Source organism: Canis aureus, chromosome 3 (assembly GCF_053574225.1).
Source record: "Canis aureus isolate CA01 chromosome 3, VMU_Caureus_v.1.0, whole genome shotgun sequence".
Taxonomy (NCBI): Eukaryota; Metazoa; Chordata; class Mammalia; order Carnivora; family Canidae; genus Canis; species Canis aureus.
In genome coordinates this window covers 14992241-15019460 of record NC_135613.1, presented here as the reverse complement: position 1 = coordinate 15019460, position 27220 = coordinate 14992241, and the positions used below count along the sequence as shown (strand labels likewise).

Sequence of the window (27220 nt, the reverse complement as noted above, 5' to 3'; positions counted from 1 at the left end):
GCTGGGAAACTCCACAGGACAATTTGGTTTCTTCAATAAATAGATTGCAAAGAAAAAAAAAAAAAGAGGGAGGGGAAAACTAGTAAATCAAAAGGACTTGACACATCTATCATTCAACTGTAAGGAGAAGACCTTATCAGATCCTGACTCAAAGACACTTTTCACCATATATACTTCCGTATGTATTTAACATGAACCTGCATTACTTTTAAAATTATAACAACTAAAAAAAAACCCCACAAACTCCTCCTAGGCCACCAGCTGGATTAAAGAGCATGTGTACTACTAAATTTGACTAGATTTATGAACTTGTTTTCCACCTGTTTCAAGGAGGCCCACAAAAGATTCCTTCCTCGTATCCTTAGCAGCCACATATGCTAACGCCCTCATTTGCCAATCTGATAGGCAAAATCATGATTACATTTCAAGCTTTTTGGTAATAAATATCAAAAAATTATTTAAATCCTCTAGATGATAAATTCCATATTTAGGAATCTATCTCAAGGAAATAAGTAATGGTGGGGAAGTTGTTCATTGTTTCTAATCTTAAAAAAGGAAGCAACCTAAAGATATTTTAGTAACTACAGCACATTTATAGAATGAAATTTTTTTGCAGCCACTAAAAATCATGTTATAGGGGCACCTGGGTGGTGCAGTTTGTTAAGTGTCTGACTCTTGGTTTTGGCTTGGGTCATGATCTCAGGTCCACACTTAGCGCAGAGCCTCCTTGAGACTTTCTCTCCATCTTCCTCTCCTTCCCACACCTGCTCTCACTCTCTCTCAAGTAAATAAATACGTCTTAAAAAAAAAACCATGTTGTAGGTCAGGGGTTTTTAACCTAAGCTTATTAAGTTTTGTTAAAATGTTTGGTGCTATATTTACTTTCTTTACATGTCTTGTTTGAAATCATCTGTAAGTTAGTATGCATTAATTTGATTTTCATTTGAATTTTTAATTCCAGAATAAACAAATGTAGAAAAACATGGACTAAAAAGTAAAAGCTTCTTCTCAGCAACAGCCCCTTCTTCAATAAGCTGCTCCCCTCCCCAGAGGTAAATACTGTCAACAGTTTGATGAACATACTCAGACCTTTTAGTAAAGTGTATTTCATGTATTCCTGTTTTTACTTTCTTACCCAAAAAACATTCAAACACTACAGAAATATGTGAAGTTAGAAATGAAACTTCCCCTTCTCTCCTTGGCTCTAAATCTTACTGCCTTTTTCCAATAAAATCACTAATAATAGGTTCTGTACTTCTTGAGACTTTTTAATTTTTATAATACTCATAATATTTGGAAATGAAACAAAACAATTAAAGCTACTTTATTAACAAGGGGAAGTATTTGTAATTATTTGTTTTGTTATATTTCATATGAAAATTTTCAAACACACATGAAAGTAGAGAGGACACCATGATGAACTTTGATTATGCATGGCTAAGATCTGACGACTATTAATATTCACGCATATTTGCTTCAGCTGTTTTGCCCGTGCTGAGCTATTTTCAAGCAAGCCCTATGCTTTATGTCATTTCATGCCCAACTATCTCATTTAGAGTCTCAACTACTTGAGGACATTTTCTTAGATGTCTCCAATCCTGTAATCACACTGACAAGATTAACAATCATCATGTAATATCATCCAGTGCCCAGACAATGTGATTTCGGCTTGGATCGTGATCTCGAGTCCCCACGGCTTTTACAGCTAGCTTTTGTAACTATTTCTGCAAAAGCTCTATCTATCTGTGTTTTTCCTCTCCATTTCTAGTCCTAGTCATCATGAGTGATCAGTAAATCTTAAATAATCCAACTGACATCTTGATAAATTTTTTTTGAGAAATCCATATTACAAAACAGCCTGTACAGCATGAATCCCTTTTAACATTTTATTTTGAAATAATTCCAGATGTACATAAAAGTGGTAGAAAAAGGCCACAGTGCTATTTGCCTGCGTATTGGATTTCTCATCTGTGAGCATTTCTGTACCATAAATTGCAGACATCATGGCCCATTATTCCTTAATATTCCAGTGTATATTTCTTATATACAAGGGGGCCCTACCAGGTAACCACAGTATAACCATCAAAATTGGGATGTTAATATCGATAAATATTAATATATGATCCTCAGATGCCTTTCAAAATTTCACTTTCTCTATTAAACATTATATAGCACTACATTTTCCTGAAAGAAAAAATCTTTTAAAAAATCACAAAAATGCCTCCACCTTTGCACGCTCCTAAAAATATAAGTAGTCCCTTGTGGTGAGTGATTGGTTAGGCCTTTAGACATTGTTCTGTGCAATATATCTGGGGCTCTAGTTGACACTGCCCCTTTTACTTTAAATCCCAACTTGCTTTTCTCTCATAAAAGTATGATCATTTTTGAAGCTCATTCTTTGTCAATAAACCACGATCTTACTCTTTAAAAAATTTTTATCTTGTATTTTTCCAACTGCTTAAAAAAGTGTCCACCAGGCATTCCACAGTGGGCATGGGTATATCTAAATCTAGACATTTCCGATTGCTCCTTGTGTTTTGCTTCTAACAACACTCCAGTGATCCTTCATGGTCCACACATCTGCATATCCTATGATTACCAAGCATGGTGACTAAAGATATGGAATAGCATTTTAGACACTAAAAATATTCTGCCAAACTGCTTCTAGCAAAGCCTTTACTGGTCAGTTCTGAGTGAGGCAAGAGAGTCTGCTTCCCTACAGAGTAATCAATACTAGATTTATCCCTCTCTTTTTAAAGCCATTTCCAAGGGGCTAGAAATGGTAATTTATATACTTTTCAATGTTCTCCATTGCTGGTGAAGTTAATCATAACTTCAATTTTGACTAATTTGAAAGCTTGACACTAAAATGGTTTTTAGCATAGTTGCGACTATCTTAAGTGCTATAGGAAGTGCTCAATAAATGAGATCTATTTGCATCTGTCTTCTTCCTGCCTATCCTTCGTTGGAAGCTGGCCCTTGATGGGTAACCCTAACCTAAGAGAGCTTGTTGTGTGACACTTATTATTCATACCAAAAAATAAAAATAAAAAAAAAATACTGAGCACCTACTACATGCCAAGCAGGCATTGTTTTAAGTGCTGGGGAAGTAACAATAAACAAGTGAACAATCATAATTATTGTTGATGTCTGCATAGGTAGATCTGGAAAGATGCAGTCCAAATATTATTATTAATACAGTAGTTTAAAGAGTGTGCAGGAAGGGGGTACAAAGATAGATCAAAGGAGGGCACAGTCCAGAGCTGCTGAAACAAGAGTGATGGGTACATGGGCCGTCACCATGCTGTACTTTGGTACATTCCAAAAATGTCTACAATTAAAAAAAAGTTAGTGGCATAGCAGTGGATCACCGAATTGGGAAGGTTTCTTCTTCAAGCTACGCAGTAATCTCTAATCATCTTTAGGGCAATAGGCTGTGGGATGTCATTCTGGACAAAGGGCCCCATAGAAAAGAAGCCGTCCGTGGGAGAGGCCATTCTCGATTCTTAAGTCTAGTGGACTTAGAGTCCACGCAAAATGTGACATGAGCTGGGTGTGAAGTGATCCTGGGGGAATTACTGCTGCGTTTCCTCGGTGTGGCAGGAGCAGGGCGATTTTTGTGACAACGTCCCGCCCCCTTTTTGTTTGAAGAAATGCATACTGAAATGTCTAGTTGTTTCTTCGAAACACTTAAACCAATGTGCCTGATAAAGTGGAGTTGATCTGAATGATGAGAATATGCACGTTATTTGCCTCCCCTTTGGTGAAGTTTTTTTTTTTTTTTTTTAATAAAAAGCTTAAATTCTTATTTCTTAGTACTGCTCTTTTACATCTCATAACTGTAACGGGCCACAGGCTCCCTCCCTCCTGCTCTGGCCGGGAAGAGGCCGGCTCGCCCTCACTACCTTCAGCCTCCTCAGCCTCCTCCACGACTTCGGGGGGCTCCATTCTCAAGGACTCCAACTTGCCCGCCATTTTCCAACGCGGGGCCTGAGCTGGCGTGCGCCTTGGAGGACTACTGCTAAAAAAACAAAACAAAAAAAACCCCAACCAACCAACCAACCCCGCTGTGCGAGCCCCCGCCCCCCCGCCCGCCAGGCTGCGGGTGCGCATGCGTGCACTGCGCGCCCGCCGGTCGGTTGGCCAGCGCCGGAGCAAGGCTTCAGCTCCAGCCGAGCGGCCCCGCGGCCCTGAGCCGGGGCAGCGCGCATGCGTACACCCCCCAGGCCCACCAGCTCCAGTGCAGGGAAAACAGGGCACAAATGGGTCGAGGAGGGAGCGCTGCGCACGCGCATACAAACTCTGGGGAGGCCTTTTTCTAGGGTGCTGTGTGGTGCAGGTTGTGGAAGTCTGGGACAAATGCACATGTGCTTTGCGGTGGTACCCAGAGTTCGAGTCCCCTTTCGTTCACAAATCCTAGCATAACCGCCACTGCGAGGTTTTCTGCACTTCACGGTTGAGTTCAAAGAGCCTTCAAAGCCGAGTGCACCTTCCACACAGAAAGTCTGATCTCAGCCACGTGTGAAGTCAGGTGCTCTGTCCTGGAGCGAGGCCCTGGAGGCCACGTGCTCACTGGTGTCAGCAGCAGGTTACACTGATGGGGGCCACTTCTGACAGGGTTAAGATGGAGTATGTGAAGGGCAAAGGAATGTCCTTGTAGGAACTGAATTTAGGTCTTTTATGTACTGTTTCTTTCTGAAACTCTCTCCAAGCTGGTTCCAGTCACAGGCCGGCCATGCATTCCCAGTTCCAGAGCCCCTGTGGACCACTCAACGGGACCCTGGCCAGCCCTGGACACTCAGGGCTGAGAGCCCATCAAGGAGACAGACTCCTGATGCAGGACAGGGGATGTGGTACCAGGACCGGAGGAGATAGCCCCTGACAGAGGCGAACATCATCCAAGTGGAGGAGGTGAGGCAGAGGGAGAGGAAGGCAGAGGAAGGCCTAAGGACTGTCCCAGAGGTGGTAGAGCATGACGGAGCTGTGGAAACAGACTGTCCTCTGTGCCTCCTGCCCCATTTCCAGGGTGGAGACAGAAGGTAAAAGCCTAAGGTAGTAGTTCTCAGCATTGCCCAACCTGAGAACTCTGCCTCTCAAGGTCCAGTGAATAAGCCATTATGGGAAGGCTGGTCTGTGGAAGCAGCTGGGGCTGGTGGGGGTGTGGAGTACTTGGGTGGGTAACGAATGAAGAGTCGATCCTCTTCTTTCTTCACCCAGCGCAGGAGTTTGGTCACTACCAAGATGGCACCTGCCTTTGTCACCAGGGGGCTGAGGCAGGTATAGAGTTCAAATTTGGAAGTCACCTGCAGGTTTAGAAGAGTCAGTCAGTTGGGCCAGAGCTGGCCATGCCCAGTCCTGTCCACCCCACCCAAGCCCCATGCCTGTCTCTGGTTTGGAAAACACATCTGGCAAGGGTTCCCACCTTGTGCTACCTGGTCACTGGTCTAATAGGTAAACTAATATTTTGTCATGGTGGGCTAGGGGTTTTCAGCTAGGCCAAGGAATTTGCTGGATCTAGTGACTTCAACTGGATAATGCTGGCTGTGTGTGTGTGTGTGTGTGTGTGTGTGTGTACTCCCTGGATCTCAGTTTGCTCATCTGTGGACCAGGTATAACAACAATGGTTAACATTTACTGAGCAGTTGTTGTATATAAGGTTTTAAGCTCCCCATACCTATTACCATTTTTTGTAGCCTGGGCATAATCTGAGGATTAATTCAATTTAATATACGAACCAGAGAGACCTAACTTGACCAGGTCACTATACCTTTCTGTATCACTTGTCATTGCTCTCCCCCTTGCTCACTCTCCTCCAGCACTCTAACCTCTCCTTGCTATTCCTCAAAGATAGCCAGGTTCTGTCTCACCTCACAGCATCTGCTCAGTCCTTTCCCTCTGCCAGGTGTACTCTCGCTCTAGACACCCACATGGCCTGCCACCTCCCCCTTAGATACCATCTCTTCAGGGAATCATCCCCTGACAACTCAATTTAAAATCCTAGGCCTACCATATTTTGGTTTTGAAATGCCATTCTTCACTACAAGGGCTCCTTGGACAAATGGCTGATTCCAGGACTAGCATAGAGAAAGCACTTGATGAGCCTGGAATATCTTGTGCCAGAAAATTGGAATGCTCATATAGTGATGGAGATGTATCAAAAAGACACAGGGGCCAGCTGGCTAACTCGAGATACTTTTGTCATGTACCAAAGTAAATGACAGAAAAGGCTTTTATATGAACAAATGAGTTAAAGAAAAATCCATGAGGCTATACTGATATAAAATTAAAAATTCAACAAATAGAGGGAGGAAAAGTTCTTCTGTATAGTAGTAGAATCTCAACCAATATGCCTAGAATGGATGACGGAGTTCAAAAGTCACTACCTGACAAACACCAGAGTAGTAACTATTGCAGACAAGAATCATGGATATTAAAATGAGTGCATGAAGGTATGATGTAAAAGAGAAACCTGACAAAAATCACAAGATATTTACTAATTATAAAGGGGGAAAACACTAACTTTATACTAGAGAAATCTGGAAGATCCCACCTTAACCAAGTGATCTAGGTTATATCAACAATGGGACAAACTGACAATGTGGATCTCCTGATCAGATGCAGAGAAGAGCACATCATTCACTCCTCGGATATTCTTGCCAAAAAATGCATGACCTTAATTCAGTCAAGATAAAATACTAGAAAAACCTAAGTTGAGGGACATCGTACAAACTAGTTAGCTGGTACTTTTCAAAAGTGCCAAGCACATGCCAGAAAAAAAAAAAAAAAAAAAAAAGAGACTGAGAGAGGATTCTAGAATAAACAAGACTAAGGAGATAACAATAGATAAACCAACCTATGATCCTGGGCTGGCTTCTGGACCAGTGAAAGGACATTAGTGGGGCAACTGGTGAGATCTGAATTAAGTCTGTGGATTAGTTGTTGTATTGATGTGAATTTCCTGATTTTAATAAGCTCCCATGGTTAGTGTCTGGAGAAACTAGGTGAAAGACCTACTTATAGTAATTATTTGTATCATTTTGCAGCATCTTTGCAAGTCTAAAATTGCTTGAAAATGAAAGTTATGAAAATTTAAAAATAATAAAATCCTGCGGTTAGAACAATGCCTGATACCCAATAAGCATACAATAAGTGATTTAATACATGTGTGCTAAATGGCAGAGCCTGGGGAAGGTACCGTTTCCAATGGGGTCACCTTGGCCAAACTCTCTGAATAGCTGACCCTCAACATGGGAAGTGAGGAGAGGAGCCCTGAGGACCTCAGGGGAGGACACACAGGTAGAAGGCACAGCCTGGGACCAAGCCTGTAGTGTTCACGAGTGCTGGGGCTCCCAGAGGGAAAACTAAATAAATAGTAGGGCTCATGCACAGGCAGGGCTTATGGGAAAGCAGTGGGCACACTGATGGTGGTTTATGGGACCTCTTCAAAGTCGAAGACACTGTACTGGTTGCTAATGGGGTAACAATGAAAGGAAGAGTGGTACAGGAGGCTTGTAGAGTGTGCAATTCTCATGTGTTTCAAAGACACACGTGTAATGATAGGAACAGCGCTGCCGGCCAAGGCATAGCCCAAGCGAAGGCATACTGTGACTCATGGTGCCTGTCATGGTCAGAGGGGACAGAGTGGAGGAAAAGGAGGCTTGAAGTCAGGAATAAAGTCTTTCAGACCCCTCTTGGACTCACCCAGGCCAGCAGTGTCTCCCTCTCGGCCACATGGTAAATGAGGCGCAAGGGTCTGGAGGAGCTGTGGAGGCGTGCGTGCAGACGGTGGTACAGGTCCGACAGGCGCTGCCGCTCCTCCTCCCTGCTGTATGGGGCCTCCAGCTCGGGGCTGCAGTGGTGGAGGGAGGGGAGGCCAAGGTCAGTGGGAGGCTTTCTTGGCTGGCCTGTCTCCCCTTAGTCTAGGGAGTTCAATTAAAGGAGGGAGCTGAGCCTCCCCCATTAGACTTGAGGTTTCTCAGTGGTTGGAGGCCCAGCTTCCCCAGCAAACGAGGGGGTTCCTGGAGTACTGGGGCCCTCTTCACCAGAATAAATGATTCCTTGAGGTTGGTGGTTGAGCCTCCCCCATCAGACAGACACCCATTCTATTCCATCCTTCTAGAGAATGCCTGGCTCTCTCCTGCCTCAAGTCTATGAGATGCTGAATCTTTCCTGCCTAGCCAACTGCCCACAGGGTCAGGGCCTACCTGGTAAACTGGGGCAGCTGGCGGTGATGGTCGGGGATATCCAGCGGCTTATAGAGGAAGTGTCGGAGGCCAGGTGCCCCCACAGCCTGCACACTGTAGGCAGGAGCATTGGTTGATGGGAAATTTGAGAAGCTGGCCGCCTCCCCAAGGGCACGCATGGCACCAAGGGTGTGCATGCCCTCTTCAACCAGGCGCCGGCAGGTGGCCATGTCATGGAAGGCCTCAGGGTCAGTGCCGAGCAGCAGCAGGCAGACCGGCATGGCATCCAGGCGAGCCACGTAGGCGTAGAAGAAACCGTCAGGGTTGAAGCGGGGCAGGCACACAGGTGCCCATGCCTCCCCTGCCGCAAAGGCCGGGGCACCCACCCAGTCGAGCAGCAGCTGCAGGTCAGCGGGGTCCAGCCGGCACTCGGCTAACACAGTCCGCTCCTGGGCTGCCGTCACCAGTCGACCTCCAATCGCCAGCACTGACAGTGCCAGGCCAGGTGCTGTGCACCGTCGTAGCAGTGCACCCAGTGCATCCCTCAGAGGGCGAGCCAGAGGCACACAACGCACGGCGCCCAGGAGCAGGGCACCAGGGTCCCGTTCCACACTGTCCAGAAGCCGGTCTAGTGTGCGCTCTGAACCGGCCAGCAGGCGGCGGAGGTCGTAGTTCTGCTTGCGTGCGAAGATGCGGGCCACACTCGCACGTGTCAACGTGCTCACGATCTGTGCGTGCACAGCTAGCAGCTCCCCCCGCAGCTGGGCTGCTGACTGAGGAGTCCTTGACACGGCCACCAGCAGCAGTGGGCCCTGCTGCAGGAACACCAGCTTGTGGTCCTCTGGGGGAGGTAAGGGAGGCGAAGGGGTAGAGATGGGTGAGCAGTGACTGGAGGGGTCAGGCGGGGCTCTTCTCCTCTTTCCCTGAACACACACACTCCTGGCCCAAGCTCACATGGTCACTCTATGGTACACTTGGACTAGGATAAGGACAACTTGGCAGAGTTTGGATGTTTGTAGAGACATGATGGGATGGTCAAGGAATCAGCTTAGACACACAGCATGGATCAGGGGAAGACAGAGCAAGGACTGACACAGAACCCAGAGGCACCCAACTCAGCCACAGAGCCCTCAAAGTCACGCTTGCAGATAAACAAGGAAGTACCCAGCCAGTGAGTCAAATCCAGGTGAGTTAATCACTCAGAACCAAGCAGGCCAAACAGACAGACAACAGACAGTTGCCTGGCCAGCCATCCACATACAGGGACTCACCCCTGGCTGCCTGGATAGTCTCCCAGGCAGCCAACTGGCCAGCCAGTCATTTTCCCAGTCACCATCCCCTGCTCTATCTCCTCCTCCTTTGCTCACCAGCATAGATGGCGCGGATGGCATCTCCTGCACTCTGCACGAAGGACACGAGGGCTGTCATCACACCCATGGTCGTCGACAGAGCCTCCACACTACCGTATCTTGAGTAGATGGGCTTGCCTGCCTCGCTCAGCACAAACACGTGCTTTCGCTTGCTGCGCCAGTCCTCATCACTGGGGTCCCCACCCTGGCCCCCAGAGCCACTCTCAGGGGCCCCCATGGGACTATTCTCGGAGGCTGCAGGATCCCAAAGCCCACAGGTGCATGATGGGGCCTCTGACTGGGGCAGTGGTGACAGCAGGCCAGGTGGCTGATCCTTCGTCTCGGATTCTGAAAGGGAACTCCTGGTGGGTCATCTGGCTGTGGACTCCCATTCACCCCATGTGCCCAAGGACTACCAAATCTCTACCAGTCCCCCCCAAAGACCCCTGATGCTGACACAGACCTCCAGGTGTGTCCTCCACCCTTCAATGACCTCCACATGGTCCCCCTAAAGCCCCAACAATCCAATCTCTCACTGTCATTACTGAACCCTCTATGTCCCTAGAGACTATTTAGTCTCCTTTCAGGAACTGCCACTTCCAAGTCTTCAAAGCACCATATTGCTTCTGAATGAACATTATTAATATCTTCATCTTCAGTGATCCCCTATAAACATCTCTGACCCCTCATGTATTCTCCTAGTATCTACTCACCTCATTGGCCACCATGACATCCACTAATATCTCTACATTCTCTCATTCCAATCCTTTCCCCTGCCCCACCCCTTCTTAATCCCTTATTTATTCTCATGGATGTTCACTGATCCCTAATGACCTCATTGACTCTTCTGGTCACCCATGTATATTTTTGGTGATAACCACTAATTCTCCCAATGACAGCCATGAATATCTACTAGCACCCTAACACCCTATTTACTCCCACTGCTGTTCACTAACATTCCAATGACCCTGCATTAACATCACTAATACCTGGTCTTAAATGACCTCCAGTGACTTCCCTGACACACAATCTATTTTACCCCGTGTGCATTCCATCCCCACTATGACTACCATTAACCTCTACTAACATCCAAGACTTTGATGACCTCCCCCGACCCTCTTGTATTTCATTCTTCCTTCCCCAATGACTACTGGTAATCTCCACTAACATCCAGGACTTCAGCGACCTCCTCTGACTTCCCTGATCTCCTTTTATTCTGATTGATAATCCACTCCCCTCCTTATAATACCCACCATAAGATACACTAACACACAGGACTATAATAATGATTTCCACCACCCTTCCTCATGGCCATCATTAACAATCAGCAATGAAACCCACGACTTCCCTTGACACTCTTCCCATTTCCAGTCAATGTCCACCGATCTCCCAGTGACAACCATTGTATCAACAATTTTCCCATAAAATCCCAATGACCTCATATTTCCTCATTCTCTGATTGACATTCACTGATTCCCATGTTCCCAATGATCCCTATGCCTCCCAGTACCTACCACTACTTGCCAATAATTCCCAAATTCGCTAAGACCACGATCCCCCCTCCCCCCACTTATCCTCAGTGATGCCCACTCATCCTTCCTGACGCCGCTGCTAACATCCACTCATTCTGATGTGGTCAATGAGCACTGATTCCCAATGACTCCCATTGAGTCTCCACCAAATACCTTTACACAACCACCTAGGTCTTCAAAACCCTCCTACTGGTCCTCCGACTCTCCAAATAATCTCACTGATGTCCACTGCCCCCTCACCAATGATCACCATTAACACCTGCTAATTTCTGGTTCCTTAAAGATTGCCGCCAACAACCCACCACTGAGCCCTCATAAACACTGAGTGTGCATTGGTTGCCCCTGATCCCCCTTCCCACCTCAATGACTTAAACAACACCCTACCCCCAAAAGACACTGACTTCTGAATAGTTTCCCTTCGGCTGTATTAACTTTCTTCCGGTCATTCGTTCATTGACCTAAACATCCTAAATCCCCATTGCCCCTCATTGACCCCCGCTGATCCCTTTCTGATTCTTCAAAGACCTGAACTCACACCAAGTTCCCAGTGAACATCCACTGACACCCACTGATTTCCTGTTCATTGCTTGGTGATTTAAATTACACTCTGTGTCCACAGTGGCCTCCTACTGATCCCGCTATGGTTTAGACTACTTTTCTGAGTCCAGAAGGCTCCTCGCTGGCCCCCCACTCCTCCCGCAACAGTGACACCCTCTCGGTATTCCTTCCGAGACCCTCGTGAGGGGAGGGCATACCTGTTTTCTCCAGGTCCCCGTCTCCAGGATCCGGCGGGTCCTCGTGAACCCCTCCACCGTCTCCAGCCTCCTCACTGGGGAACCGCGTGTCCTCCAGGTCCTCCGCGTCCCCAGGGGCCGGGGCAGCAGTGTCTCCTCCAGCCTCCATCTGCACATCCCTGTGGGGTAAGGGAATTGAGGGTGACAGCAAAAGAAACTTCTTAAAAGCCTCTGCTGAGCCCGGCCCTTGGACACAACCCTAGTGCTCGTTTCCCCTCGGGTTTCAACAGGATGAGACAAGCAAAAACATGGCCAAAGACTTGCACCCTCCAACATTTCCCGAAAAGGGAGGTTCCAATGAGCTCCAGCAGACAAAGAGAGAGAAACACCTGTTTTAACCCCGTATCCCAGCTGGCTGGGTACCATCCCTTCCCGAGCAGCCGAGCATCCCACTTCCGGGTGCGGCTCCGTCCGGCCACACTTCCCGGGGCGCGCCGCGCCGGAGGCACTTCCGGTTGCGGAGCTGGATTCGCTCGGCGCCGCGCCGGAGCCCGGGCTCCCGCCGCCCACTGGCGTCCCCTCACCGTTGAGACGACGCGTGCCACTCCCGGGTTTACGTCGTCTGGTCGGGGGCCCGGCGAGCCGCCTGTGCGCCCTTCCGCCGCACCGGCTCGCACGGCTCTCAGGCGAGCGGGGCCGCCTCTCCTACAGCCGGCTGGCGGCGTGACGGGGGCGCGGTTCACGCTCAGCCAATCCGGAGCCGGAGGGCGGCACCGCCTCCCTTTGTGGCCCAATCAGAAGAAGCCTGCTCTGCCCCACCGGTTCCGCCCCCTCTCCGGCCGCGCCGGATCTCCACCAATACAGCGCGCTGCGCTGCGATTGCCCCCGCCCAATCTTGACTGACAAACCCCCGCGCCCAATCGGAGGCTCGGGCCGATTTCTCTCCTCACGCGGGGACTTCCGCAGCCGCGGTCGGGGTGGACTCCGGGGCGCGGCCAATAGGCGTGCTCCCCCGGAACTGAGGCGGAGAAGGCGAGCGGGCGAGGTGGAGTGGGCGGTGCAGAGAGGAAGTGCTTGACGGACAGCCGCCGCTTCCAATAGGAGGGCTGTGCGCAGACTGGCCAGCCTATGGGGCTCGGCTGCTCAGAAGCGAGAGGCGGGCTTCTCAGAAGTAGGAAGTGCTCGTGTGTCTCTCTGGGGTCGTCCGGGCAAAGGGCTCGACGGCCTCTGGAAAAGGTAGCGCGGGCCGTGGACGTGCTCGTGGAGAGGGCGGGGCGGGCTCACGAGGCAGCGTGCGGGCTGCTCGCGGGTTGCCCAGATCTGCCAAAGGCCCGCGGACCTCACTTAGGAAACAGCTCTGTGGGCGGAGCTATGCGGTTCCGGGGTGCGGGCTCCGAAAAGCCCAGGAGCCCTGGTGTCGGGGGAAATGCGCCCCAGCCTCGGCGTGCACCCTGGGCGGGCGAGGGGCAGCGCGACGCCCCCCCCGCCGCTCCCGCCGCCGCCGCCCCCGCCGCCGCCGCCGCCCCCGCCGCCGCCCCCGCGCCCACGGAGGGCCCGCGCCAGCCCAGAAAGCGCCCGAGGCGACGTCACCGGGTGAACGAACCGACTCCGCCCACATCGTGTGCCCGGCGAGATGCGAGGCGCGAAAACTCAGCTCTGCCCACGGGACTAAGCTTCTGGAGTCCAGTGAATCCCGGGACGAAGCCAGACCCTGGACTCACGCAAATACTTTTCCATCCTCATTACAGAGGCCCGAAGGAACTGAAGGGTATTTGGGTTTGTTTATAGGGCTGCTAAGGAGACTAAGTGTGCTCACATCCCAAAGTGGGCGTCTCCAGTGGGGACTTCTGCATTTGGGTCGAGTTGATCAATCTCATGCCCTTTGCCATCTCATTCTTTGCACAAACACTTCCGTACTGGGCTCCACCCACAAGCCCAGGAAGGCCTGTCCTTTCTAAGGACTTTCTTTTTTTTTTTCATGAGGTCACTAGAACATTGTCCCCAGGTGTGCACAGCCGTGCCTGCTTCTCTCCTTGCCCCCAGGATGCACAGCGCCTCTGAAACTGACAATGCGTAAAGCACACGAGGAACCTGCCTGTGCCCATCTGGACACGTTGTGATGCGCCTCCTGCCCACGGGTTCTTGTCTCTCTAGACTTCCTGAAAGCTAGGAAATTGAACTTGAATATATGGGTGGACATTGGAGTGGGAGGAACACAGCTGTGAGAAGAAACAAGGCAACTTGTCGTGTACTTGTGCTGTCACTTGTATGCACTGTGCAGGAACATCTGTGACCTCGATTTCACTACTACCTGTCCCTCTTCTGTTCCTTGCTAATTCTCTCTTTTCTCTGCCCCTCTCACTTTGTTCCAAGCTCTCTTCTCCGATTGGTATCACTGCTCCCCGCTCCTACTCACTGTTCCCTGCTGTGTTTCCTTGGTCCTCGCTCCCTCCCCTAGTTCTTTGCCTCTTCTTTCTCTACCTTGTCACTCTCCTTGCTTTGGATCCCTTGATCTTATTATCGCCCTCAAACTGGGTTGGGAAAAGGACTAGGGAGAAGAGGAATGATGATCTTAGCTACATGTACCACATTCTTCCATGAGGAAAGGGTTGGGTGCTTTCCTAAATACACAGTTTTGAATGGAACACCCCTACCCTGCATCCATCAAGTGCGAAGATTGAACAAGTTTAGCCTACCCTATGTAACTAACCAATGTAAATGGAACAAAAAAATTCATAGCCTTCTCTATTTCACCTGACGGACGTCTAGCCCCATTTCCAAGTTTACTATCCTCCATAAGCCAACCAATTTCTTCAAATTTCTAAATACCCAAACCTACTAATTTAACCAAGCCCTTAAACACTCCTTAAGTCATCGACCTCCATAAAACATCCAATGTCTCCAATCCCAAAACATCCCCAAATGCTGTCTTCACCCCAAGCCCCATCTTTACCACACTCACCAGTGTTCCTAAAACTCTCACTCTTCAAATGGAAGAGTTTGGAAAATGTCCAAAGCACCTAATCATTCCACACACCCCATGATCCATTAATCTACCCACATCCCTAAAGCTGCCAATTTCCACAAATCAGCAACCTTCCGAAAACGCTAGTCTTCAATACCAAATACACTAAAACCTCAACTTCCCCAAGGTCAACAACATTTCATGCCCATCAACCTCCTCAAGCCCAACAATGTCCGATGTCCATGCCCATCAATTGCCCCAACAATGTCCCATGCCCATCAAACCCACCATATCCTTATGCTATTCAGCCTCTCCAAACCTGCAAACTTCCTAAACACACCATACTGCCTGAATATACCCATTTATTCAAACACATCAAACCCTTCAAACCTCTATCCTCTCACAAGGCATCAATATCTCCAAACCTTCCAAGCTCTTCAAGTCCTGCCTTTTCCATGAGGTTCAAATCCCTTTCTCAGCTCCCCCAAGCCACCAGTCACATAACTTCCAAGTGTATCAAGCCCTAAACCAATCCACTGAATTTCTCAAACCTCAAATGGCTAATTTCTTTAAGTCTCCAAATACCCATCCTTGTTTCCCTAATCCCGTATCCTCCATAAAGCCCAAATCTCTAAGTCCATTGAAATCCCACCATCACTTTCAATCTTCTCTCTTCCTCAGATCAGCACATCCAAACTTCCCTAAAATATGAACTGTCCAATTTCTCAAAGCCACTGATTTCTCCAAACAAGCAACTCTCCCCAGCACAGAAAACTGCCCGTATAGCAGCCCCCACAATCCTGCCAGATTATGGATGTCAACAGCCTTTCTAAACCATGCCATCTTCCCAACACCATTAGGTGCTGTCAGTTTTGAGGTCCTCTATTTGGACTATCTCTTGCTCTGGGTGCTGGTGGGAGGGAGTGTAAACTTAATAAAATTCCTCAATTCATTCAATTCCTTGTTGATATCTTTGGTTTCTCTTTTATCTAAGAACCACATCCCTGTGTCCGTTCCTTCTTGCTTGGAGGCACGCCATCTCTTCCCACTGGGAGCAACCAGACACTGGGAGTAAAGAGAGTATGAGATACAGACAGTCTAAGACCACAACAGGCATGGCATGAACATTGCTTGGCATTCTTTCTTTCTTTTTTGAATGAAGTATGGTTGGCATACAGTGTTACAGTAATTTTGGTTTCAAATGCCAAAACCTCTGTGGGTCCAGGGAGAAGACTCTGGATTTGTGGTGGGCCTGGTCCTAGGTTGAGTGCTCTGTCTCCACAGAGGATACACAGCCCTGAAGAATTGGATCTGACAAGTGACTGGAGCCTGAGGGCCAGGGTCAGGCCAAGTGTCGCTATCAGAACTGTGGTGATATTTTTCCCCAACATGCCTGTGACATTCCTCAATCTGTTTGACCCTGGTTGTAGGGTGAAGAGGTTGATCTGTGATAAAGAATGCAGAGACTGATAGTGCAGGGCACACAGCTCAGAAGAAAGCAAACCCCCTTGCATAGACAATTTCAAAACTCAGAGTCCTCTCCCATAAAAGGTCATGGCTCAACCCAGGGTAAGGCCACTGTGTGGCCATCCTGGGGTTGGGTGGGGTGAATAGACACAATCACTGATCTGTTGCAGTCTCATGACTAGTCCTGGATGTGTACTGTGTGGGAAGAACCTGGGGCAGACCATCTACTGAGTGTCTGCCCAGCCCTGAGAGGAGGGCCTGCTTGGGTCCATAGACTGTTCTCCAGAGATTGTTCTCCTACTCTGGAGGAGAGTTTGTTCATTCATTCTTTCTCCATCTCTTCTCTTCTCTTTTTTCCCCCTTTCTCTTCTTCTTTCTTTCTTTTGGCTTAAATGGGGGTAGAACCTCATTTGTAAAGCCTTGTTATTTGTCACTGCAATTTTATTCCTTTCTAAAAAAGATATATTTATTTTAGAGAGGGGGGTAGGGAACAGGGGAGAGGGAGAGGGAGAGAGAATCTCAAGCAGACTCTACCACCGGTGTGATGCAGGATCAATCTCAGGACCCTGAGATCATGACCTGAGCCAAAATCAAGAGTCGGATGCTTAACCAACTGAGCCACCTAGGTGCCCCATCACTGTAATTTTATTCCTAATAAATATGGTAAAATTGATACTAATGTTTAGTATTCAGAATAATGGCTCACTAAAAATACCTACATCTCAATCTCAAACCCCTTAACCTGTGAATCTATGGCCTATATGGTAAATGGAGCTTTGCAGATGTGCTTAGATTAAGGTACTTGAGTTGAGGAGATTTATCCTGGCTTATCCAGTGGCTCAGTGTTATGATATGAGTCCTTAAAAACAGAGAACATTTCCCAAATTGAATCATAAATAGTTATGAAAATGGAATGCGTCAGAGAGATTCTACATGGTTGGTTTGAATATGAACACAGGAGGCCAATGCTGTCAGCTTCTGAAATTTCACAAAGCAAGGCACAGATACTCCCGTAGACCCTCCAGAAGGGAAAATAGTATTGCTAATATGTTGATTATAGTCTGGTTGAAGTTCTGACATACAGAAATGCAAGAGATCAAATCTGAATTAAGATATTAAATACGTGGCTAAGCCTGTGGTGTTATGTTATATACATGAGTGAGCTAATACGTAATAATATTAAGAAATGCACAAAACAGTCATAACAGCAACATACACTGAGGGATTAACATGTACCAGACACAGCTCTCTGTGTTCCATGTGCTTTTCAAGTTATTTGAGAATACATTGAGAATACAATGATCATGGAAGAAAAATTATTCTCATATCACATTAAAGAGGGACAGAGGGGATGAATGTCCTGTCCTGAGGAAAGAGAGCCAGGAAGAACATAGCCTAATTTTAGTCCTGGGGTCGTTTGAAGCCTGGTTCCATTCTTGTCTCCACTGTTTCTCCCAGGGTGATTAAACAGAAACTTGCTACAAGTATCTAGTATCTATATTTTGTCCATATTATATTGATACACTGCTGGTGTCAATAGATCAATAAATACTGATGTCAGAAAATGGGTGAAAAAATGCAGCTTCAGGAGTTTAACAACAGGAAGATAATGCTATCGACACTTTTCCATCCTCATTCCCTGCACAACCCCGCTCTTCAGCTGCTGTGGCAGCTGTGCTGCGGGGGGCGGGGTGTTCCAGGCACCCAAAAGGTCCTAGTGAAACAGCAGGGTTCTTTTTCCCTCCTTCACCAAAGATTTTCCTTTCTTTCTTTTCCACACACGTTCTCCTTACAGATGATCAAAAGGCCTGAGGGACAAATGATATCTTCAAATTAGCTAGGTCAGTGATTCCGTATTATAAGAACAGTGAGGTTGCCTTTCCAACAGAGATTTCCTCACATGGGGTATGTTGACCTCTGCCAGGTTTCTTTGTCTTATTATCTCACAAAATGGACTCCTGAATCTTGGACCCCATGCATGCACCAGGTCACCCAGAATGCCCCTCACTCCAGGCATCCCGCCCACTGAGTCACCCCCTGATAGCTGTATTCACAGATCTGGCAGCTCTTGGCTATTTCTGCACCTGCTTCAGGGCTTCTGAGCCTCCAGGACTGACCACCTATGACCTCCAAGCAGTGTGTGCCTGTCAGTGGACATCTGTACACACTGTGCTGACCCTTTTGCTATAGCATCTGTTCCTGTGTGGCGATTTGGATAGTAATAAATTATTTTTGACCAAGTATAATATGATTTCTTGCAGAGAGGTCAACAAAGATGAGAAAGAAGATTGTGAGAGAAGAGAGAGAGTTACATCTTCTAGTTTGAGTAGCTCTAGGTTGAGTAGGCTCTCCAGTTTCTGCAGCCAGGTCCTGGTGCTAGTTTTACTTCCTATCTTCTGTTTCTTTCCTCTATTTTTTGCTCCCTTACCTGGAACAATGCTCCTTCTTTCTGCTCTTGCCTGGCTCTGTGCTCTTGCACTCATCCCATCTCTCTATTTTGAATGGAGTAGGACTCAGGGAAGGAGGGTTGGGGGTTAGGTTTGCTGAGGTTTCCCCCCTCCCCAGATTATTATGGCACTTACATGACTTCGGTCAGCATCATACTGTAATGGTGCTGGGCACCTTTGTCCTCTCTGATGACTTGCTGTACCCCCTCCCCACACGTGGAAGAGAGCAGCACTTGCATCTTCTGGTATCAGGCCTGAATGTATCTTCCAGTTCCTTCATGTCATGCCATCTCATGGCATGGTCTAAGACTATGACACTCCCAGAGAGCACTTAATCACGTAGTCCATGAGCCACCTGAAGCATTTCAAATATTATCTGTATGGGTGTTCTTCATGACTTTCTCTTGGTCTGAGTGCTGCAATAAACGAGAGGTGGTTTGTTGAAATGTGTAAATGCGTACACAACTCTTTATCTGGATTATGCATCAACAAACTCAAGGAAGTTCAAATATTAATAAGCTACAAAGAATGTAAAAATCTCATCATTTTGACAGATAGTATCTATACCTTCATTCAATTCCTCTTCCCACCTCATTCTTTTTATTTATATAATTGCAATTAAAAATATAGATGTGCTTAAAAAATATAGATGTTCTTGTAAACTAGGATTAGACAATACATAGTGTATACACACACACAATGGAATATTACTTGGCCATCAAAAAGAATGATATCTTGCCATTTGCAATGATGTGGATAGAACTAGAGTGTATTATGCTAAGCAAAATGGGTCAGTCAAAAAGGAAAAATACTATATGATTTCACTCATGTATGGAATTTAAGAAGCAAAACAGATGAACTCAGGAGAAGGGAAGGAAAAATAAAATAAGATAAAAACAGAGAGAGAGAGAGGCAAACCATAAGAAACTCTTAACTCTAGGGAAGAAACTGAGGATTGCTGGAGGGGAGGGGCTGGGAGATGGGGTAACTTGGTGATGGGCACTAAGGAGGGCATGTGATGTAGCGAGCACTAGGTGTTATATGCAACTGATGAATCACTGAACTCTACCTCTAAAAGTAATAATATACTATATGCTAGCTAAGTTGAAATTTTTAAAAAAACAAAAAATAAATAAATAGAAATGAGTAAGAATTTCATTTGGAAGGCAGTGTTCATTACTGTTGCAATTTTATTCCTAATAAATCATAATGAAAGAAATATGTAGAAATAAGAAGAACAATAATCCCTACTTCTTACTTCTGAAACCTGTCAGTGTTATCTTACATGGCAGAAGGGACTCTGCAATGTGATTAAGTTTGGGGATCTTTAGAAGACGGAATTTTTCTGGACTACGCAGGTTGATCCAATCCTAAATAAAATATGAGTTTTTTTAAAAAAATAATCTTTCATGGCTGTGCTCAAAATTAGGTTTAATGGAAGAAGGAGGTTTAATGGAAAAAGGAGGGGTGCCTAGGTGGCACGGTCAGTTCGGCCTCTGACTCTTGGTTTTGGCTCAGGGCCTGATTTCAGGGTAGTGAGGTCAGGCCCCACGTTGGGCTCTGTGCTCAGCTCAGAGTCTGTTTGAGATTCTCTCTGCCCCTCCTGCTTGTTATCTCTTTCTCTCTCTCTAAAATAAATAAATAACTCCTAAAAGAATCAATGGAAGAAGGACATGAGAGAGATGCTCTGTTGCTTGCTTCGAAGATGAAGTGGTCCAAAAGCCAAGAAATGACAGTGTCCTATAGAATCCCCCCAAACAAGGAAACAGATTCTTCCCCGGGATCTCCAGAGGGAAAGCAACCCTGTTGACACATTGGTTTTAGCTTGGTAAGACCTGTTTTGGACTTCTGACTTACAGAACTGTAAGATATTTATGTTGTTTTAAACTGCAAAGGTTGTGGTGCCATCTAACAGCAGTAAGAGGAGCTAATACAGAATCATTTTGAAGATTTCTAAAAAAAAAAAACCAGCAATAAATATTGAGTTGTTAATGTGTGCCACGTACTTCTCTATGTGCTTTACTGTTGATTTTGACACTGTATTTTGAGGAGCAGAAAAATATCCTGCTCTGAGATGTCATACCTAAATGAAATACATCTTGGATTTGATCCTAGGATAGTTTGAGGCTGGCTTGATTCATTTAAACATTGTTTTTCACAGGATGATTAAAGGAAAACTTTTGAGGAATCTCAACTATGTGTTTCCATGTTCTATCAATATTATACTGATGCTCTGGTGGTGCTGATGTCAGCAGGGTCACACAAAGTAGATCCGGACGCAGAAGCTGAAGATGACTGGCATGCACACCAAATGCTCATAGAAGATTCAGTTATCTTCAATTTGCATCTGGTTTTCCTATAAAACAGGCTAAGAATTTAAGTAAAATTAAACAGGAAAAAGTTTAGAAAGAAACATAATCCCTGGTCCTGAGTAAATGAATGATGGTTGCCTCTGTCCTCAGGCTTGATTCCAGCTCCCTACCTGCCCGACCTGCCTCAAGTTTTTTGCCTGAAGGAAGACACAGAATATCTGTGTTTGCTGTATATTAATCCATGATATGGCTAGGGTTTACTGTCATCACTAAACCCGTCAAATTTCCTTTCCTTTGCTTTGCAAGTGGCTGACATGGGATTTGATATTTTCCTATTTCTAACCAGACTTCCCAAGGCATGGTGTGGGAGCCCATGCCGATAATGGTGCCCATAGGAAACATGAATAGTGATCCAGGTGATCCTTTTGGAGGTAGCTAATAAAAGAAGATGATTTCAGTCTGATGAGTCCCAGCTACTTTCACCCATTTCCTATTTCCTACTCTGGTAGATGGCCAGAGGCTTGATCTTCAGATTAAAAGGTGGGGGGTGTGACTCACAGGCTATCCTGAGATTGACAATCTACTCTTAAACTCTGGCTTCCTGCAGGACCTTCCAAACTGGCAAAAGCAGGTAGGAACTCCATGCGTTCTCTGCCATTAGTCCCTGGGGAGACATTCTGTTTCCCCCAGGGCCGCAGAGATCAAAGATGGTAGATATTTTACAGAATCCATCCTATTTCAGATTTGAGTGGGTAGATTAAGTTTTGCTGTGAGACAGTTGCAATTTACCTCTCCCTTGTGCTTTGTTAGGCCCTCACCATGAAACATACCCTCCTGCTTCCCTCTACTGTGGTGTTGTCCCTGTTTGTCATCTTTGCTGTATCTGATTATAATTGCTTCCAGCATAAACCCCGAACTATTTATTTCAACTTAAACATTGGTGTGCTTGGTGAACATAAGAAGGGCCACCACCATGAGTCTCATGGGGATTCTCACCAGAGGTTACTGAAGGTTGAAAAAAATCTCCTCCTCCAAAAGGTTGCTGGCCAGGGAAACTCACTGATTTCCATAAATTCTATCATTTGGAGGCTTGAATATAGGTGAATGAAGAGAAACTTGAATCTCTAAACATGAGGAGGGGTAGAGTTTTTATTGAATATTTTCTTCTTTGTTGGTAAAGACTGGAGAGTCATCCACATTACTCACAAGCCAGCTGTTTCATGATTTCATCATCACCTAGGTGAATCATTCAGCTCCTCCCCAAACTCATCTCCCCACAGACACACCACCCCCTAGACCTTACTGCAGCGAGGAGGTGAGGAAGGTGAGTAGGTCCTGGTGATGCAGCAAGACCATGGCCCACTGTCTCATAAGAGCTTCTCTATCCTTTAACACTCTTCCACTTTCTTCTTACAGATGGTCAAAGGTACTGTGCCCTTTGAAATTTTTGAATATAGACTAAGCCATCATGTGATAACATGTCTATGAATATATTTCCCAATGAAGAGTTTCTCATATAGGTGACCTAACCCAAGACCCATGTCCACTTATCTCCCTCCCCTGCATGGACTCTTTGACATGAGCCACATTTGTGAGGATGGCAACATGGTCACTTCCACTCCTGACTCTCTCCTCACAGAGTGTTCCAAAAGATACTCTGTCCTCTGACCTGGCTGTCCTGTTTATACCTTCCTTTGGGTGTCATGAAATTCTAAATCTGAAATCTATGGGTCAAAATGTATGTATTCTTGTCTATGGACATCTGGACATACTGTGCTGATCCTTTTGTTACAGGATCTGCTCCTTTCAGATCCTCTGATTTTTAAAAAGGTTTTATTTATTTATTTATTTATTTATTTATTTATTTATTTGAGAGAGAGAGAGAGAGAGAGAGAGGCAGAGACAGAGACAGAAACACAGACACAGGCAGAAAGAGAAGCAGGCTCCATGCAAGGAGCCTGATGTGGGACTCAATCCCAGGTCTCCAGGATCATGCCCTGGGCCAAAGGCAGCGCTAAACCGCTGAGCCACCTGGGCTGCCCAGATCCTCTGATTAATAAAAAAAAATCAACTAAATGTGAGAAAGGGTGATATGGTGTCCTGGGAGAATGTCAGCAAATACCAGAAACAATGCCTTCATGGATACTAAGAGGCAGATGTAACTGCACTGTGAGTAATCCTCTCAGCCCTTCCTGCAGCCCAGGAATTGTTGATTATTTCTTGTTATCATCTGCTTCTTGTCTTTGCTACTTGCTCCCACAACTTGAAACTTCCCCGTCTCTGTGCCTTTTGGTCTACTTTCTGCTCTCCGGCCCCTGCCACACTTGTGGTAATGAGATGGAGCTGAGTCCTGGGAGGGAAAGTGATGAGTGTTGCTGTGACCTCTCTCCAGATACAGTCTGAGAATGAAAGATCTGTCAATGTTCACTCCACATGTGCTGATGGTACCAATCTTGCCTCAGCTCCGTGGAGCTGTCACATGTCTGCAGCACCAGTGCCTACACCCTGTATCTCCTCTTGCCTGCAGACGGAAATGTATAAGTGAGGCCATCTAACCTATGCCTCTATCTCTCCCATGGCATGCCATCTCTTGCATTTCCAAATATCTACCCGAAGACCATGAGACTCATGAAGAACATGACTCTCATTAAGTCAATGAACCACTCCAAGTGTTTTAATTATTGCCTCTTCAGGATGTTTGTCAAGTATTGTTTTTCAATCTAAGTACTTCAGTGAGGGCTGTGAAACCTCTGTCAAGATGTGTAGACATGAACATTTATGATGTGCACATATTTTGTTATGTAGTTTCTGCCCTAGAAGAATCAAGTCTCCAGTATCTGTGTTTCATCCATACTGATGTCATGCCGGTGGTGATGGTGATGTCAGCAAGGTCAGCTGATGACACACTTTCATGGATACACACAGGTCAGTGATTGTGCGTGGGGGCCACCAATGAAGCTAGGATCCCCCTCAAAGGTTTCCTCATGTGGAATCAACTCATGCCAATCATGTTGTCCTGAACGAATTCCATGGGTTAGTGCTCATTCATATATCAGGTAACACAGAATACCTCATGTCAGGCATTCTGGCCTCTGAGCTGTTCCCAGAACACTGGAGAAGAACAGGAAGTCCTTGTGGGTCCTGTACCTGCCTCTGGGACAGACTCCTGTGAACCATGATGTGCCCTTCCATGGGGCTACCTAGACGCACTATTTAGGCTCTAATGTTCCATGCAGTCCCTCAAAGTTATCTGAATAACAGAGAACTTTAATATTTGCCACATGGGTTCCTGGAAGGTGCTCCTTTTTGGGCAAAACCAAAGCTTCCTAGAGATAGGATTAAACTTTACCATGAGCAGTTCCTTAAACTGCGCCTGCAGCTCTGGGGACTATGGCTGACTTCTCTCCCTGTCTCCTGTTGCTTCCCTGCGCTCCTTGGTCCCTGCATCCCCTCCTGGGCCCTGCACTCTCTCCTCTTCCCAGAATCCCCTACCGTTGTGAGCTCCTTCACCTTGTTCCCTGGCCTCTTACTCTGCTATTCCATTACCCCTCTGCTGGGTGCCTCCATCCTCTGCTCCTTCTCTGCTTGCTTTCTGCCTCCCTCAGCCTGTCCCCATCTCTGCTCTGTGGCTTCACCATAGCCCATTTCTTTCTCTCACAAGCCCCCATTCACTTCTCTCTAACTGGGGTAGCCTACGGTAACAGAGCAGAGGGGAACTGATGCTGCTGGACACTGATCCCTGGAGACCCACTGCAAAACTAATGGGAGTGGCTGCTTTCCTGAGTCCTGTCCTGTCCATGGGCACAGCGGCCTGAAAATACTGAGTTCATTCTCTTTTCCTTGACCAGCTCCTGCTCCCCCTGCCACCCTGTCACTGTGACTAGATCTATATAAACAAGAGCTTCTTGCAATTCACTCATCCCACCCAACTGATGAGCTGTCTTAATCTCTATGCTCAACATCCCCCCAGGACCATCCATGCTCCCAAACACCATAAGGCTACCAGGTGCCCCAGTCATCCAAAACACTCTATTCTCTTTTTCCCTCAACCCCCTCCAAACCCTAATACTCACCAAGTACATGATTTCAGATCTGTGCTTGGGCACTTATTCTGTTCTGCTTCTTGATCTGCATCCTAGTGAGACGGATGTGTAGACTTTGTTACAACTCACAAAGCTGTACACACACCATGTTCACACATTTTGTCATTCAGTTTATGCATAATATAATGTAATAAATAAAAAAATTGACAAATTTCCTCTCTGCTTCTTCATTCCATTTCATCTTAGCACTTTGTGTCCTCCTTCCTCCCCAAGTCACACCCTTGACTCCATTTTTTTCAAGCTCAGGTACAGTTTGTGTCCTTGTCCTATTGAAAGGATAAACCTGGAGATAGAGAAGGTGCCAGATCCAGAGTGCTCTAGGGTAAGAAAACTTATGAAACTTCTTGTGAAGCTCCCTCAAATACTGGAAGCCATGAATCATCTCGGGTAGGGAGTCAGGGAAGACACTTAGCCTATTTGGAGGGTTGAGTGCTAAGTCTGATCCCTGATCCCTATAAGATCTTGGTTAAACACAGGAGATAGGCTTTAGATGTGAGTTTAGTTTAAGGAGTAGAGCCATGCTTCATGGATGCCATTGACAGCTTGACCCTTTTACTCTGATAAGCCTAAGCCTACCTCCCAGTCTAAGGCAGGAACAGGGCTATGGTTCATGAGGTAGTAGACAGGCCTGTGGAAGGGGCATGATGCACAGGGAAAGCTGCCTTTGTTGCTTGTGACTTCCTCTTGTCTAGTTTTGATTTTCCCCTGAATCTCAAAGGCCCAATATCCTTCTTCCTGGTCTTCTGATCTCAGGGAGCCTTTGGAGGAAGTATACTGCTTGAGGCAGGAAGCACATATCTTGGGTGCTCAGGAGTTACCATGGCAGACTAGGTGAACTAGTCAAGGCCCAGACAACCAAACCTACCTCCTCCAAAATACTCTGGGGACTTTAAGAGGCCCAACGGTACACCTAATCAAATGGATTTATTTCTGATATGCTTGATCTCCTGCTGTGTGCAGAGAAGGACCATTCCCTATGACCTTGGGGAATGGTTATGGGCTGGGGTCACAATCCAAGTGTAGGTTCCTGGAGGGCAATAGGGCCATTGGTGTCTGACCTGCCTATGTCCTTGAGCCACATACCTGCTTATCTTTGGGACTTCCTAGAACAGGGAAAAAGCTGAAGATCTGGCTACTGATTGATATGGATCTAGCATTTATGAAGGCATTGTGACTGCTTTCTGACCTGTAATTGCCCACTCATTAAGTACTCCAAAGGACAGTTCCTTGCTTGACTTGTGCTCTCCTATGACCTCCTCACAAAGGGTTTTCAGTGGTCAAGGGGACATAAGATTTTTAGGAAACCAACAAGCTATAGTGCAGGCCAGCTAAACTGATTAAGGCCTTGAAGACTTGGATAAAAGGAAGCCTGCTTCTCTGTCCATCCCATGAAGAGGCATGGACTGGCCTTGCTAATGACTTGGGCATGGCCAATCCTGTAGTTTGGAATAAGAGCCATAATCATTGATCACTGACCTGTGTGTGACCTTCCAGTGAAGGCCTGACAGGTATTGGACATTCTTAGGATGGGAGTGAGGCCATTAATGTTGCATATGATTGGCCCGGTCTAGGACCCGGGAACTATGCTGCATCTCTAACTGTTCTGTTGTGGTCATGTTTACTTTTCTGAGAATCAGGAAAGGCTCTTTACTTTTTAAGATTCAGGCAACTAAATTGAGCACACCAGATAATCCAAAATAATTTCCCCATCTCAGTGTCCTTAAATTTAACCACACCAGCAAAATCCCCTTTACTATGTAAGGTAACATATTCACAAATTCTCAGGACTAGGACATGCACGTTTTTGGGAGGGCCATTATTCTGCCTACCTTCTATGCATTGAATTATGCCCCCACAATTCATATGGTGAAGCCCTAACCCCCAGTGTGATGCTATTTGGATACAGGGCTATTGGGAAGTAAGTAGGTTTAGAGGGTCATGAGAAAGGGTTCTCATGATGGGATTAATGGCTTGTTGAGAAGAGACCAGAGAGCTTGCTTTCTCTCTCCACCATGTGAGGATAAGCAAGAAGGTAGTGGTCTGCAAACCAGGAAGTGGGTTCTCACCAGATACCAAGTCTGTTGCCACCTTGATTTTGAACTTCCCATCCTGCAGAACCGTGAGAAAA

The 27220-nt window shown here is 46.6% G+C and overlaps 2 protein-coding genes and 1 long non-coding RNA gene across 18 annotated transcripts in view; 1 reads left to right on the top strand and 2 right to left on the bottom strand.

Annotated features, from left to right (window-relative positions):
* SYCE1L (synaptonemal complex central element protein 1 like) overlaps positions 1 to 4113 on the bottom strand; it is a 72452-nt gene extending 68339 nt beyond the window's left edge. For all 11 annotated transcript variants that reach the window (XM_077890890.1, XM_077890892.1, XM_077890891.1 and 8 more), the window contains exon 1: positions 3906 to 4113. In XM_077890890.1, coding sequence (XP_077747016.1) covers positions 3906 to 4113 — 208 coding nt within the window. The remainder of the gene's footprint in view (positions 1 to 3905) is intronic.
* The window catches only part of MON1B (MON1 vesicular trafficking associated B), a 37254-nt gene continuing 11906 nt past the window's right edge, over positions 1873 to 27220 (bottom strand). For 3 of the 6 annotated variants that reach the window (XM_077890883.1, XM_077890884.1, XM_077890885.1), the window contains 7 exons: positions 25063 to 25124; positions 18813 to 19093; positions 11820 to 11977; positions 9551 to 9880; positions 8205 to 9024; positions 7702 to 7849; positions 1873 to 5303 (listed from right to left, as the gene is read on the bottom strand). In XM_077890883.1, coding sequence (XP_077747009.1) covers positions 5094 to 5303; positions 7702 to 7849; positions 8205 to 9024; positions 9551 to 9880; positions 11820 to 11977; positions 18813 to 18916 — 1770 coding nt within the window. In that variant the 5' untranslated portion in view covers positions 18917 to 19093; positions 25063 to 25124 and the 3' untranslated portion in view covers positions 1873 to 5093. The other 3 variants (XM_077890886.1, XM_077890888.1, XM_077890889.1) reach the window with 3 other exon arrangements.
* On the top strand, positions 12647 to 15720 carry LOC144310189 (uncharacterized). Its single transcript, XR_013375870.1, has 2 exons — positions 12647 to 13566; positions 13842 to 15720. It is a non-coding gene; the product is annotated as an uncharacterized LOC144310189 (long non-coding RNA).